The sequence below is a fragment of the Dendrobates tinctorius genome, unplaced genomic scaffold (genome assembly GCF_039654945.1).
Source record: "Dendrobates tinctorius isolate UK_male_01 unplaced genomic scaffold, ASM3965494v1 ptg000009l, whole genome shotgun sequence".
NCBI classification, from domain to species: Eukaryota; Metazoa; Chordata; class Amphibia; order Anura; family Dendrobatidae; genus Dendrobates; species Dendrobates tinctorius.
Window position 1 is genome coordinate 10,096,455 of NW_027361677.1, and position 13,411 is coordinate 10,109,865.

The following is a 13,411-nucleotide window of genomic DNA, read 5'->3' on the forward strand; positions in this document are numbered from 1 at the left end:
TCTACTTGCTTATACAGCGCCATTATATTCGGCAGTGCTTTAGACATCATCACTGTCCCCATTGGGGCTCACAATCTGTCAATATGTCTTTGGAGTGTGGGAGGAAACCTGAGAATCCAGAGGAAACCCACGCATACAAGGGGAGAACAGACAAACTCCTTACTGATTTCATCCTGGTGCTGCAAAGAAACACTGCTAACCACTGAGCCACCTTGCTGTAAGTGTACTGCGCTTGCAGAAGAAGGGCTGATATGCCAACACTATACAACAGTATGAATATGGATTCTGCTATTGCTACATGTAGAAACGTGAAATACTCTGCACACATTTTGATCAAAGCGTGTAAGCTCACCTGCCAACAAGTTGAGCTCTCTCATTCCATTAGTCTTCATTATTCACCTGAAATTCCAAATCCCTAAACCCAATAGGCTAAAGAGTTTATAGGGGGTCCTAACAAGATTTGCCATTTTAGCCCAACATCAATAAAGCTACATCCATTGGAAGGTGTAAGGCTGGGATCACACACAGCGAGATACGGCCGAGTCTCGCAGGTTAAAACCAAGCTCTGGCATCGGCACTCCGGAGTGGAGCGTGCAGCCGCACAGCAATATATGGAGCTGCACGCTCCGCTCCGGAGTGCCGGTGCCAGAGCTTGGTTTTAACCTGCGAGACTCGGCCGTATCTCGCTGTAGTGTGACTCCGGCCTAATGGAGAATATCACTTTCTAGACAATGCAATGATTCAGGCAATAGGTGGCGGTTAGTGAGTGATTTAACTATGGGAAGAGTTGGCTCTGTCTTGTGGAGACAAGCGTGATTGCCTTATATACTACAGATTGCTTGAGCTGAAGGATTTCAACATGTTCAATCCTTTTTGTTCTCAGGGAAGATCAGCTACAAGCGGTTATGTAGCAACTACTTTTTTTTATTCTGAGCACATTCATTATTGGATGAGCATGGTGGAGGCGAGATCCTAAAAGGTTCAAAAAGTGGTTGAACACACAGCACAAAAATGAAAGGCAGAAATCTATCCGCTGTGCTCCCAGGCAACTTGTTTCAGACCTGCATGGTCCTTTATCAAGGCTTGACACAGAACCATGAAGGTCTGAAACATGTTGCCTTGGAGCGCAACATCCACTCAATGCCGACTTTTATTCCCATTGACTTGCATTGGGGTCCGGTTTTGGACGACACTCCAACTTTTTTTGCCCTAGTCGGACCAGTTTCATCTGAAACTAATTTTGTTTCATGAAACCCGATCCGACTAAAGTCGCTCAACTCTAGGAGTGAATGCTGCATGCTCTACACTCTGCACTATCCCAACTAAACTGATCATGCAGACCACTGCACTATTACCCATAGGACAGTTATAGATAACTAGATGGTGGCCGGATTCTAACGCATCTGGTATTCTAGAATATGTCGCTGGGCGTGACACATCAGAAACACGTAGTTCAAATCCCGTGGCAATTCGCAGGCAGACTGCACCTGTCGCTGATTGGTCGCAGCCGGCTGCGACCAATCAGGCTAGCGCCGTCATCTCCCGGCTGCGTCGCCGCTGACCTCCGTGCGGCAGGAGATGACCCGCGGCAGCCGTCGGGAGATCAGCGGCTAGCGCTGCAGATCTCCCCACAGTAGGGGTGATGTGCGTCGGTTGAATTCTGTGCCAATTCACAGCTGGACTGCGCCTGTCGCTGATTGGTTGCGCCCGGCTGGGCGCGACCAGTCAGCGATGTTGGATTTCTGTTACAAACAGACAGAATTAGAAGATTATATCGTCGATACAGCATGTGATAGTCTATCCCATAGTTAATAATTGGTAGTGGTGTGCATACTTGACTGGCTCCAATCAAACTTCACCATTTTTGGGATTGACATTGGTCCTATTTGTGGTACCTCCATCTATTCATTACTTATAATATGAATAGGGGATAACGTATCTTGGTGACTACCCTTCTAAAGGATTGGTTGGTAAGCATTACCATAAAGGTGTGATTAATGGGGTGTCTTATCACTGGTACGCTACTGGATTCATTGGTTTGGAACAAGCTAACCTATATGGTTTTATGCATCCGAAAAAGAATGGCGCACCACGCGTTTTCCAGAATGTGACCTTTCCAGAACAATCTTGTATGACTGGATTCTCAATAGTATATTTGCCTATTTTTCTTTTAGTTTACAGAAGAATACATCCGAAAAATATCCCAAGGGGAGTGGCCCAGGATCATTATAGTTGCTGATGGATCTTGCGGAGAGTCAAGTTCACTTTTGGGTGTCAACTCTGACTACGTTGTGGAATCATGTAATGCATATGGAGCCAATGCTGCATTTGAGAGACAAGACCAGAGGCAGGTAATGCATTGTATCACGTGTATTCTATCAGAAATGGAGCAAATATGGTAGACGTGAGATGAGTCAGTTATTGTGAACCTTTATTAAAAACCAGGAGCAAAGTCTTACAAATGCTGTCTACATAGTTCCCAGGATTTTGTCTTGCTCTGTACTGGAGTCTAGCAAAATGATTTGCATGATTCTGGTCGAGTTGGTACTACTTGGAAGCCCTGACCAGGTGAGTGCAAACTTCCTCTAACGGGACTCAAGTACCATCATCCCAAGCATCTCTTGTGATTACTAAGCCACTGTGAGGTCATCATGCCATGCTGATGTATGGGCTTAGTACTCTCAAAGTGACCAGGATTTTGGTATTTGATTCCCTGTTGAGTAAGCCATATAGTGCCAATGTGCATGGAAGACCAGCGTCCTAAATGTGTCTTTGCACAACTCTACAAATATCGTCATTGTAATTTATCTAGAATGTTTCTACAATTATTACATATTAATATTATATATTGTAAATGTGGTGCCCCTGAGGCTCAGTTACCACAGAGGTACTGCACCTTCTCCTAAGGTGTGGTGCCCCACCATCCAGGTAAGTTGGAGGCTCCTAACCACGCTCCAACACTCACACCCCACACAATAGAGTAGTTCAGCAAAACCACATTGCGGCTCCTTGCTTAGAGAGAAGCAGAGCACCTTTTGGTGGTTCCCTGCTTGGAACACTAGACGTGCTGGGAGGTGGATGGAGTTGAGAATACATAAAAGAGCAGGATGGTTTAGGATTACAGGTCAGTCAGTAGGTGAGTCTTCTGAGAGAGGAAGCCACTCGGAGAGGAGTGGGGATCCCTGGAAGAGGGATGGAGGAAGGAGTGCTGCAGCTGCCTCAGTGATCTGAGCCAGCTGGCACGGGAAATGAAAGGAGAAGGACATTGAACTGAAGCCTGAACTTCCATAGGGGAGAGAGAAAAGTACAGAACATAGGAGTAAAAGGGAACAGAGGATGTGGGTTAGAGGAAGAACCCTGTCTAGAAGTTCTAAGCGCGAGGCCGGTGCCCAGTCCCCGAGGTTGTATGGACACTAATGGTTCTGCAGCAGACAACGGTGGAGTAGTGGGCTGTAAATGCACTACTCCCATCTAAGACTTGAGGGCACAACAGCAACACGGATAGAGAGCCGGGACTTGGGAGCAGAGAGTCCCCGAAGCAGGCTACAGCTGTTTGCCGTACAAGTAGAGTTCTTGGGAACATCTGTTAGGAGGAACTCCAGTGGAACTCAGTACTAGGAGATCTTCACACTTAAAGGCGCTATAGAGGAGACTTTCAGAAAAGGCACATAAGTTGGCGGAGCGTGGGAGGGAGCCTTCCATCTTGCCTGGAGGTTGACTGAGTCCCTGACCCGGAGGACACTGCACAGAAGCGGGCACTGCTGACTGTGTAAAGCTTTGAAACTACATGCCCTGGTGTCCTCCGTTCCTTCCTGCGTCCGTCCGCCTGGCACTGCTACATCCCCTGCGCCGGACACTACACCATCTAAGTGGGTCGCCCTCCCAGGGATGTGGGGTACTCGGTACCGGGCCGGTGTCAGGGGGATGTGTCACAGCAGCGGTGACCCGGTCCATGGCCCTGGACGGCCAAGCAATGGGGAGATGTAGTTAATGGTAGGATAGTTTGTGACGCCACCCGTGGTGTTTGGCAAATATGGTGTTAGGCCAACGCTGCATACAGATCCGCTGGGACTGATGGTATGTGCAGCTTAGATGGTAAAGCTCCCCACAGGTGGAGCTGTAGTCCCAGGGCAGTGTAGATGTAGCTGGCACGTGGATGTAGCAGTGTCGAAAGCGTAGGGAACAGACAAGACACAGCGGTTGTAGTTTCTGTACCTTTACGGAGTATATGCAGTCCAGAGTCCTGATTACAGATGGTATTGGAGCAGGTTAGCCTGGAAGCAGATTAGGATTCTCTCTTAGCAGAAGGGCTGTGCAGTCTCCTTCCTAGTGCTTTGTAGTGTGAAGCATTCCAGTTCTTAGTTACTCTGAAATGCCTCTCTTCAGATGTTCCTAGAACTTTACTTGTATGACAGACAGCTGTAGCCTCTCTCGGGGACTCCTCTCCTGAGTCCTGGCTCTCTATTCAATTGCTGTTGTGTCCCAAGTCTTTGCTGAGAGCAGGGCATTTACAGCCTCCTACTCCTCTGGTATCTGTGGTAGGACCGTCAGTATCCGTACCACCGTGGAGACCAGGCTCCAGTTCTGTGCGCTCTCAAGCTGAGGGAGCTCGCCTTCTGCAGCTCAACCTCTCAGCTTCGCACCTCCCGTCTGCACGCTTCACCCTCCACAGACTATCTGCCCCTTCTTCCTCCTGGCCCTCAGAGGACACTCCTCCCCAGAATCATGGTTCAGAGCCCCCCCTGCTGGCCTGGAGTGGAACTGTGTTGCATGCATTAGGTTAACTGCTGGAGAGACCCATCACTGCTTCCAAGCCTGGCATTACCCTCCCCTGGAGGAAGGCAAAGCCAGTGTGGCGACCATACCCCTGGGGGCGCCACATAAGTGTCTCCACATCTACACTGCCCTGGGACAACAGCCCTGCCTGTGGAGGGCTATAATATCATGGTGGCACCACACCATCTGTCCCAGAGGATCTGTCTGCAGCGTTGGCTTAACACCTCCCTTGCCGAACACCACAGGTGACTTCACAAACTATTCATCTAACTACATTCTACCATTAACAACAACTTCCCCTATTACTTGGGCGCCCAGGGCCACGGTCCGGGTCACCGCTGCTGTGACACATCCCACTGATACCGGCCCGGTACCGAGTGCCCCACAGCCCTAGGAGGGCGATCCATAAACCTTTTTTTAATTTGGCCTTTTTGGTAGAAATTGTATGTTTTTGGGTTCTTATGCTATCAAGACAGCTAGTAGTATTGAAGATTCTAACTATATGACCAGATCTGAACTACAAAAAGTACAACCCCAGCCACTCCCCCCACAGAGAAATTGAGTTTTCCTGTGCAAATGAGGTGTTAAGTGCTCTAGGTGTGGCTGAGCACTTCCTGAGCTGATTTCCTTCCTCAGCACTAGCCTCTTTAGCTTGATTGATCACTAATAGTTATGAATGAACATGCTCGGATAAGATGTTATCCGAACATGTTCGTGTGCTAAGTGTCAGCCTACAAGTGTTGAGGCTGTCTAATAGCCACGAGACATGCAGCCGTGGGGACTCTAACATATTTTTTGAGCACTCTGAAGACACTGAATTAGCACATGAGCATTGGTTGAATAGCGCCTTATCCACGCACGTTTGCTCATCTGTGTGATGTCAGGCAAGGAAATCAGACAGTGAGTTACCAAGCTAAAGAGGCTGGTGCTGGGTGGAGAAACATCTTCCGGAGGCGGGGCTTGGGGAAGTGCTTCACCACACCCAATACACTTAAGACCTAATTTGCTATGTATCAAATTTTTTTTTTATTTTTTTTTCTCTTTGAGGGTGAGATGAGAGTTTCTCTTACTGACAGATTCTCTTTAGCCAGACTTCTATGATGATCACAAATGACTAGAAAACACCTTGGCCTGAAAACTGTAATGGAAATTTTTTTTTTTTTTTTTTTTTTTTTTTGTTTTTTTATTTATGCTAAAAGTTCACAAAGTTAAATTATTTTTTCATTGCTGCATCCTATGCACGCCATAGTGAGTTGAGTTTTTATGAAGCATGCTGTCAAACAACAATGTATAAATTAAACAAATTTTAAAATATGAATACATTTTCTCATATCGTCCCTTTATGGTGATGTATAACTCTGCCAGATACCAGAGTGCATGAATGTACAATATGTTCTAGTTGTGGAATGACTACCCCGTAAAAGTCATTTATGAGGCGAGCCAGCGACCTTTTCTGTATGATTGTTTGAAGAATACCCCGGTGTGGTCTCCTTTTTTGTCCATACATCCACTAATGGAAAAGAGCAGGGAGCCGGAGCTATCGTCACAAATTGTAAATTGCATCTGATTCTAAAAGTATAAACCCGTCGTACCCTCTATTAATATCAGCGACGATGAAGACACGACGAGGTTATGGAGTAGTAATTGGTAATATGTCACCTTTATATTTAGGATGTTGAAGCAGCACGAGGGGATATGGACAGTAAGAACATCTTCATGGATGGGAGCTGTGATCTTGTATCTACCATATATTTGTCAGGTAGAAGCACCAACACAATCTGTAACCAATTACCCAAATTACAACAGGCCATCGCATGTAGCCTACAGCCCCCCTTAGGAGCCTCTGTTGCCTCTGCACCCTTATTTACAGTGCCGTAACTTGAAACTCTTTGATCCCAATCAATATGTCCACCAACTATCAGAGGTCTAATGATTGTCTTCTCGTACAGGCCAAAGGGACCTTTTTAAGGCCTCTCTTGACTCCAAGGTCTTGGTGTGACTGCAACCCCTGCATCCAGTATTTCCCTTCACCCATGACCGCACACCTGAGAGGGATCCGCCCCACCAGGACAGGAACCTACTGAGATATAAGGGGCAGCACCTCTCCCCCGCTTCTGTTGGGTTCCTGTCCTGGAAGGTATCCTACTGTCGGACAGTGCCTGTCATGGGCGAAAGACAAAAAAAAAGGTCCCAGCGCGGGAAGAACAGGTATCTTGCCTGTAGCGCCGGCCGTCGGGTGCTGGAGGCACAGTCCCCGGGCCCTCCGGGGCTCCGGGTTCATGTGGGCGCAGATGGGATCCCCGGTGCTCCTGGAAGCCCCCACCACGCCGCCCTCCCCTCGCGCGCCCGCATCTCAATCCCCGAGGCATCTGACAGGGGAGAGACGCGGGCGCCTTCCGGCCGCTGACGTCGACAGCGCAAAGGATTGTGGGCGCGCCGGCTGACGTCAGCACTAGGCGACGGTGTCATGGCGCCGGGTGCGACGCCGGCTTTCTGAAGCGGTCGCAGGGGGGAGGGGAGCCAGCTGAACGGAGGCACTCACCAGGACAGAGGCATATTTAAATGAGGAGCAGCGGCAGGGCAGACGGTGCAAGTATGGAATCAGAGCAGGAGAGGACCTTGTCTCTGCCGCCCTCACAGCACTCCGGCCGCAAACATGGAAGCTGCTCAAGCAGCAGCCGCCCCAGCCGCAGGTCGGGAGAATCCTCGAGATCCAGAGAGCACAGGTCACGTGCTCCGACGCAGCCTCCTAGTCCGGAAAGGCCCAAAAAAGCAAGAAGAATAGGGACTGTGCTATATGTAAAACAGATTATAACAGCAATGATACAGAGCTGCATCCTGAATGTATTATATATCTCTCCATATAGGTGTCGCTCTGAGTGGACAAACTAGGATCAATCGCTGGTATATACAACGAGGATGTGGAAACCACAAAGATGCGACCATAGATCCATATTGATAAGATTGCAAATTCTCTTTATTAAATTATGGACAAGACAAAAATGGGGAACATATGCGAAGAACAATCACAAAGTGCAATAGTGTAAATGCTGACACGAGCAAAAACCTTCCCCAGTCAACCTGAGCTAGCATATTAACGGGTTAATGTATATATTTGACTACTCCATACAAAGAGCAACATGTATTGGATCTAATTAGATCAAACCCCAAATATGTCATATATAAAAAAGGGGAAACAATGCCCATTATCTGTCGTAAATAATATATACATATATTGTCCCAAGGAGGTAGAAAAGAGGGTTAACAAAAAGTTAATGCTGCTGCCCTCAGGCCATGTAAAACACGGCTTACATGTGTGAAAAAGAGAGAGGGGGAAGATGGTACAGCAGATAATGTCTATACTGCACCAACGGGCAAATAACCCACCCTCAAGGGGTTAAAGAACCCCAGACACATTACCTCAATGGAGCCTCAGGATGACCAGGTGGTACGCTCGTCTCCCCGACGCGCGTTTCGGAGCGATAAGCTCCTTCCTCAGGGGGCATGAGTATCCACGACCATATGCATCTATTTAAATGCGCCTGCCGGAAATGTCGCAGGACGCGCCATCCATCACTCCCACTGCGGGCGCACCTCCTACCGACGACGCGGCCGGAAACACGTGGGCCCACGTGATCCGGCACCCGACGTCGGCAGGGCACGTCACACAGGGGGACCATAGGGCGCGCATGCGCAGTATGATTGAAGCTCCGGCGGCCATATTGCAAAAGGGCCGATAGAATCAGACCACAGCAATACATAGATGCAAGGACGCAAAAACAAACCACGGAAACCAACATTAAAATATAAAATAGTTGTATATAGGGTCAAACACCATACTAGAATGCAATCCTCGGTTACATTGGGCAACCTTAATGAAAAACAATCGCCGGTATTGCTGTTTCTATATATGTGGCAGATTGTATCCATTGATATTTTGCCGTGTGGTACACCTATATGGGACATCATGTGTGAACTAGGGAATATTGCCCCCCTCCCCCTCCTTTCTCTTCTTTTTTTGAGCCCTGAATTTGTAAATATGATGGATGGATATATATATATATATATATATATATATATATATATATATATATATATATATATATATATATTTATTTATTTTTTTGGCTTCAATATTGTGATTTTTGCGCATTTGAGGGGGTATATGGGATATACTATGTAATATGGATATTTCTATTTTAGACGAGTAATAATTAGTATATAGATAGGGATAGTAGTGGGGTACTCTAGAAATAATTGTGTATATTTTTGTATACTTTTTCATGCCTCCCCTTTCCCTACTACCTACTGTTTTTCATTAAGGTTGCCCAATGTAACCGAGGATTGTATTCTAGTATGGTGTTTGACCCTATATACAACTATTTTATATTTTAATGTTGGTTTCCGTGGTTTGTTTTTGCGTCCTTGCATCTATGTATTGCTGTGGTCTGATTCTATCTATCGGCCCTTTTTCAATATGGCCGCCGGAGCTTCAATCATACTGCGCATGCGTGCCCTATGGTCCCCCTGTGTGACGTGTCCTGCCGATGTCAGGTGCCGGATCACGTGGGCCCACGTGTTTCCGGCCGCGTCGTCGGTAGGAGGTGCGCCCGCAGTGGGAGTGATGGATGGCGCGTCCTGCGACATTTCCGGCAGGCACATTTAAATAGATGCATATGGTGGTGGATACTCATGCCCCCTGAGGAAGGAGCTTATCGCTCCGAAACGCGCGTCGGGGAGACGAGCGTACCGCCTGGTCATCCTGAGGCTCCATTGAGGTAATGTGTCTGGGGTTCTTTAACCCCTTGAGGGCGGGTTATTTGCCCGTTGGTGCAGTATAGACATTATCTGCTGTACCATCTTCCCCCTCTCTCTTTTTCACACATGTAAGCCGTATTTTACATGGCCTGAGGGCAGCAGCATTAACTTTTTGTTAACCCTCTTTTCTACCTCCTTGGGACAATATATGTATATATTATTTACGACAGATAATGGGCATTGTTTCCCCTTTTTTATATATGACATATTTGGTGTTTGATCTAATTAGATCCAATACATGTTGCTCTTTGTATGGAGTAGTCAAATATATACATTAACCCGTTAATATGTTAGCTCAGGTTGACTGGGGCAGGTTTTTGCTCGTGTCAGCATTTACACTATTGCACTTTTGTGATTGTTCTTCGCATATGTTCCCCATTTTTGTCTTGTCTTGTCCATAATTTAATAAAGAGAATTTGCAATCTTATCAATATGGATCTATGGTCGCATCTTTGTGGTTTCCACATATATGTAAAACAGCCCTAGCGAGAGACTGGCAGAAAGACCTCTGTGCCAGTTGTATTCAGCGAACTATGGTGGAAGAAGCGCCTAGTTTCGCAGCTAATCTGATATCAGCCCTTAGATTGGAAATGGAGGGTTCAATTAAGACCCTATTGAAACAAGGGAGGAAAGGTAGGAAGAATCCACCTAGCTCTCCCTCAGATTCCTCTTCGGCCTCGTCTCAATCAGAACAGGCGTCCTCCTCGGACTCCTCAGACAGCGACACAGGGGGTAAGCCATGGTTTCCAGTGGAAGACACAGATGCTCTCCTAAAGGCCATTAGAACAACGATGGGCCTACAGGAAGACAAAACGACAAAAACCCTAGAAGATGTTATGTTTGGGGGGGCTCCAAGAGAGAAAAAAACGGACCTTTCCAGTGAACGCAAAGATCCAGGCGCTTATTGAGAGAGAGTGGAGGAAACCCGAAAAATCAAGGGCTTTTCCTTCCACCTCTAAGAGGCGATACCCCATTGAGCACAAAGATGTGGAAATATAGGGCAAGGTCCCAAAAATAGACGCAGCGGTATCCAGGTCTTCTAAGAAATCGGCCCTGCCCCTGTAGTGCTGAAGGGGTTGCAGGAAGAAGGCAATGACACAACAGGGTGCAGTTTCCTTTATCTTTACTTTGCAAGTGCAGTCCAGGATCCAGATTACAGATGGAACAGGAGTTGATCAGCCTGGAAGCAACTTGGGAATCTCTCTATGCAGATGGGTTGTGTAGTCTCCTTCCTAGCGCTTATCTTAGGTACTTGCAGTACGGAGTTACACTGAAGTTCCTCTTGCTTGCTCTTTTAGAACTCCCCTCATATGGCAGGCAGCTGTAGCCTCCTCTTTCTGGCTCACACATGTTACTGCTGGGCCTCCGAGTCTTAGTTGGGAACAGAGCATTTACAGCTTCTCACTCCTCCGGTTTCTGCTGCAGGGCCATCAGCATCCATACAACCTCGGATACCGGACTCCAGACCATGCGCTTCAGCTAAAAGTGAGCCTGAATTCCGCTCAATCCTCCAGCTCCCCTCTCCCACATCCACACACTTGACCTTCTCCACACGAACTCCACTAACTTCCCTTTCCTGGCCACCGAGAGCAGCTCCTCAGCAGTTTGGGTTCAGAGCTCCCTCTGCTGGCCTGGAGTAAGAACTGTGCTGTGTGCTGAATTTACCTGACAGACCCTTTCATTGCTTCCAAGCATGACATCACACTCCCTAGGAGGAAGGTAATGCCACTATGGCGACCGTACTTCTGGGGGCGCCACACATACATGCAGGGACTCTGTTGGACCTGCAGGGTCTTTGCACACAGTTTTGCCATGGGCACGAATCTGAGATCCAGTGACAACTTTAGAGGAGATATTGACTCTTGCCACCGCTATCGCCATCCACCAATCACATTGCCATTCTAGAAAAAATGGATATTTGATCACAGAAAATCTTCTTTATGACCACTATTTTGGTACAAACATGTTGTAGACATATAGCTGAGACATCCATGTTCCAAGATGCAAAGCTGCTTCATTCACCAATATACCTTAGCTACCACGATATCCATTTGTTTATACAAAGACCATTCCTATCCGGTGTGCGAACCAGAAACAGGTCAACCGTGGTAAACACCCATTACATTAATGATATCCTGCCTTCATGTAGAAGGACCTCTTGTACAAGTGAGGCTTTCTTTTTTCCCTTTTTATTTCCTTTAAAGCTTTTATCTAAATGAGATCAAAGAGCAATTGGAATAAATACTGTATAATCTTTACATGAGAAGGGAACCTACATCAGATGCATGTTCTCTGCTTGCTCCAGCAATGGCGTCATCTAATGTTATTTCTCTAGAAATTAGTCTTTCACTTTTTTTTTTTTTTTTTTTTTTTTTTTTTATATCTAGCTGGGATATTTGTTATTGCAGTCTCCATCTCTTTAAAGAATAAGAAGAATAAGACGTCCTGTGTAGATCAGGAATATAATGATTTTTGGCTATCATATCACTTGTATCCTGGTTTCAAGAGTTTCCCCATCTGCTACTTCCAGCTCTAATTTGCAGTTTTCTCTGAGCAACTGGGTGGTCACCTCATGATGGTTCCAGCTGTCGGCACGCACTTGTGACGCCCCTGAGGCTCAGTCGCCACAGAGGTACTGCACCTTCTCCTAAGTTGTGGTGCCATACCACCTAGGTAAGTTGGGAACTCCTTTCCACACTGCAACACTCGCATCCCACACAACAGGGTAGTTTTGCACAACCACATTGAGGGCTCTCTCTCCTCCTAGACATTAGGAGTGCCCTGGTGGTTCCCTGCTTGGAACACTGGATGTGCCGGGAGGTGGGAGGAGTTGAGACATATAAAAGGTTGGGAAGGTTTAGAATTACAGGTGCAGTCTGACAGGTCAGTGAGGAAGGAAGCCACTCGGGAGGAGTTGGGATCCCTGGAAGAAGGGATGGAGGAAGGAGTGCTGCAGCTGCCTCAGTGATCTGAGCCAGCTGGCACGGGAGAGGAACAGAAGGAGAAAGATGTAGAACTGCAACCTAAGCGTCCCTAGGAAAGAGGAGTAGAGAGAACAGAGGAGTTGTGGGTTGGAAGAGGAATCCTGCCTATAGGTTCTCAGCACAAGGCCGGGGCCCAGTCCCTGAGGTTGTATGGACGCTTATGGTTCTGCAGCAGACACCGGTGGAGTAGTTGGCTGTAAATGCACTACTCCCATCTAAGACTTGGGGCACAACAGCAACTGAATAGAGAGCCAGGACTCCGGAGAAGGGAGTCCCCGAGAGAGGCTACAGCTGTCTGCCATACAAGTGGAGTTGCTAGGAACATCTGATAGGAGGAACTCCAGAGTACTACGGTACTGGAGCTCGTCACATCTTGAGGCGCAATAGAGGAGTCGTTCAGGAAAGGCACATGTTGGCGGAGTGTTGGAGAGGAGAATCCTGACTTGCCCGGGAGGTTGATGGAGTCTCTGCTCCAGAGGACACTGCACGGAGGCAGGCACCAGTGTGTACCACAGAGTGTGAGTAAAGCTTTGGAACTGCAAGCCCTGGTGTCTTCCATTCATTTGTGCACTAACACCGTCAGCACTGTTACATCTGGGTACCAGCATTCCTCACACCACCTGCGCCTTTTCTCCTCTATTGCCATTACACTGCCCTGGGGTTACAGCGTCACCTGTGGGGAGCTACACCATCTATGCTGCAACACACCATCAGCCCCAGAGGATCTGCACGCAGCGTTGGCTTAACATCTTGCTTGCCAAACACCACAGGTGGCGTCATGAACTATCACATAAACTATATCACAAACCACCATTGATTTGTGCGCCCAGGGC

General features: G+C 47.5%; 1 protein-coding gene across 3 annotated transcripts in view; it reads left to right on the plus strand.

Annotated features, from left to right (window-relative positions):
• Positions 1-13,411, plus strand: part of LOC141096232 (uncharacterized) — a 119,987-nt gene that overhangs the window by 60,453 nt on the left and 46,123 nt on the right. For all 3 annotated transcript variants that reach the window (XM_073582738.1, XM_073582746.1, XM_073582754.1), the window contains one exon: positions 2,175-2,351. In XM_073582738.1, coding sequence (XP_073438839.1) covers positions 2,175-2,351 — 177 coding nt within the window. The remainder of the gene's footprint in view (positions 1-2,174; positions 2,352-13,411) is intronic.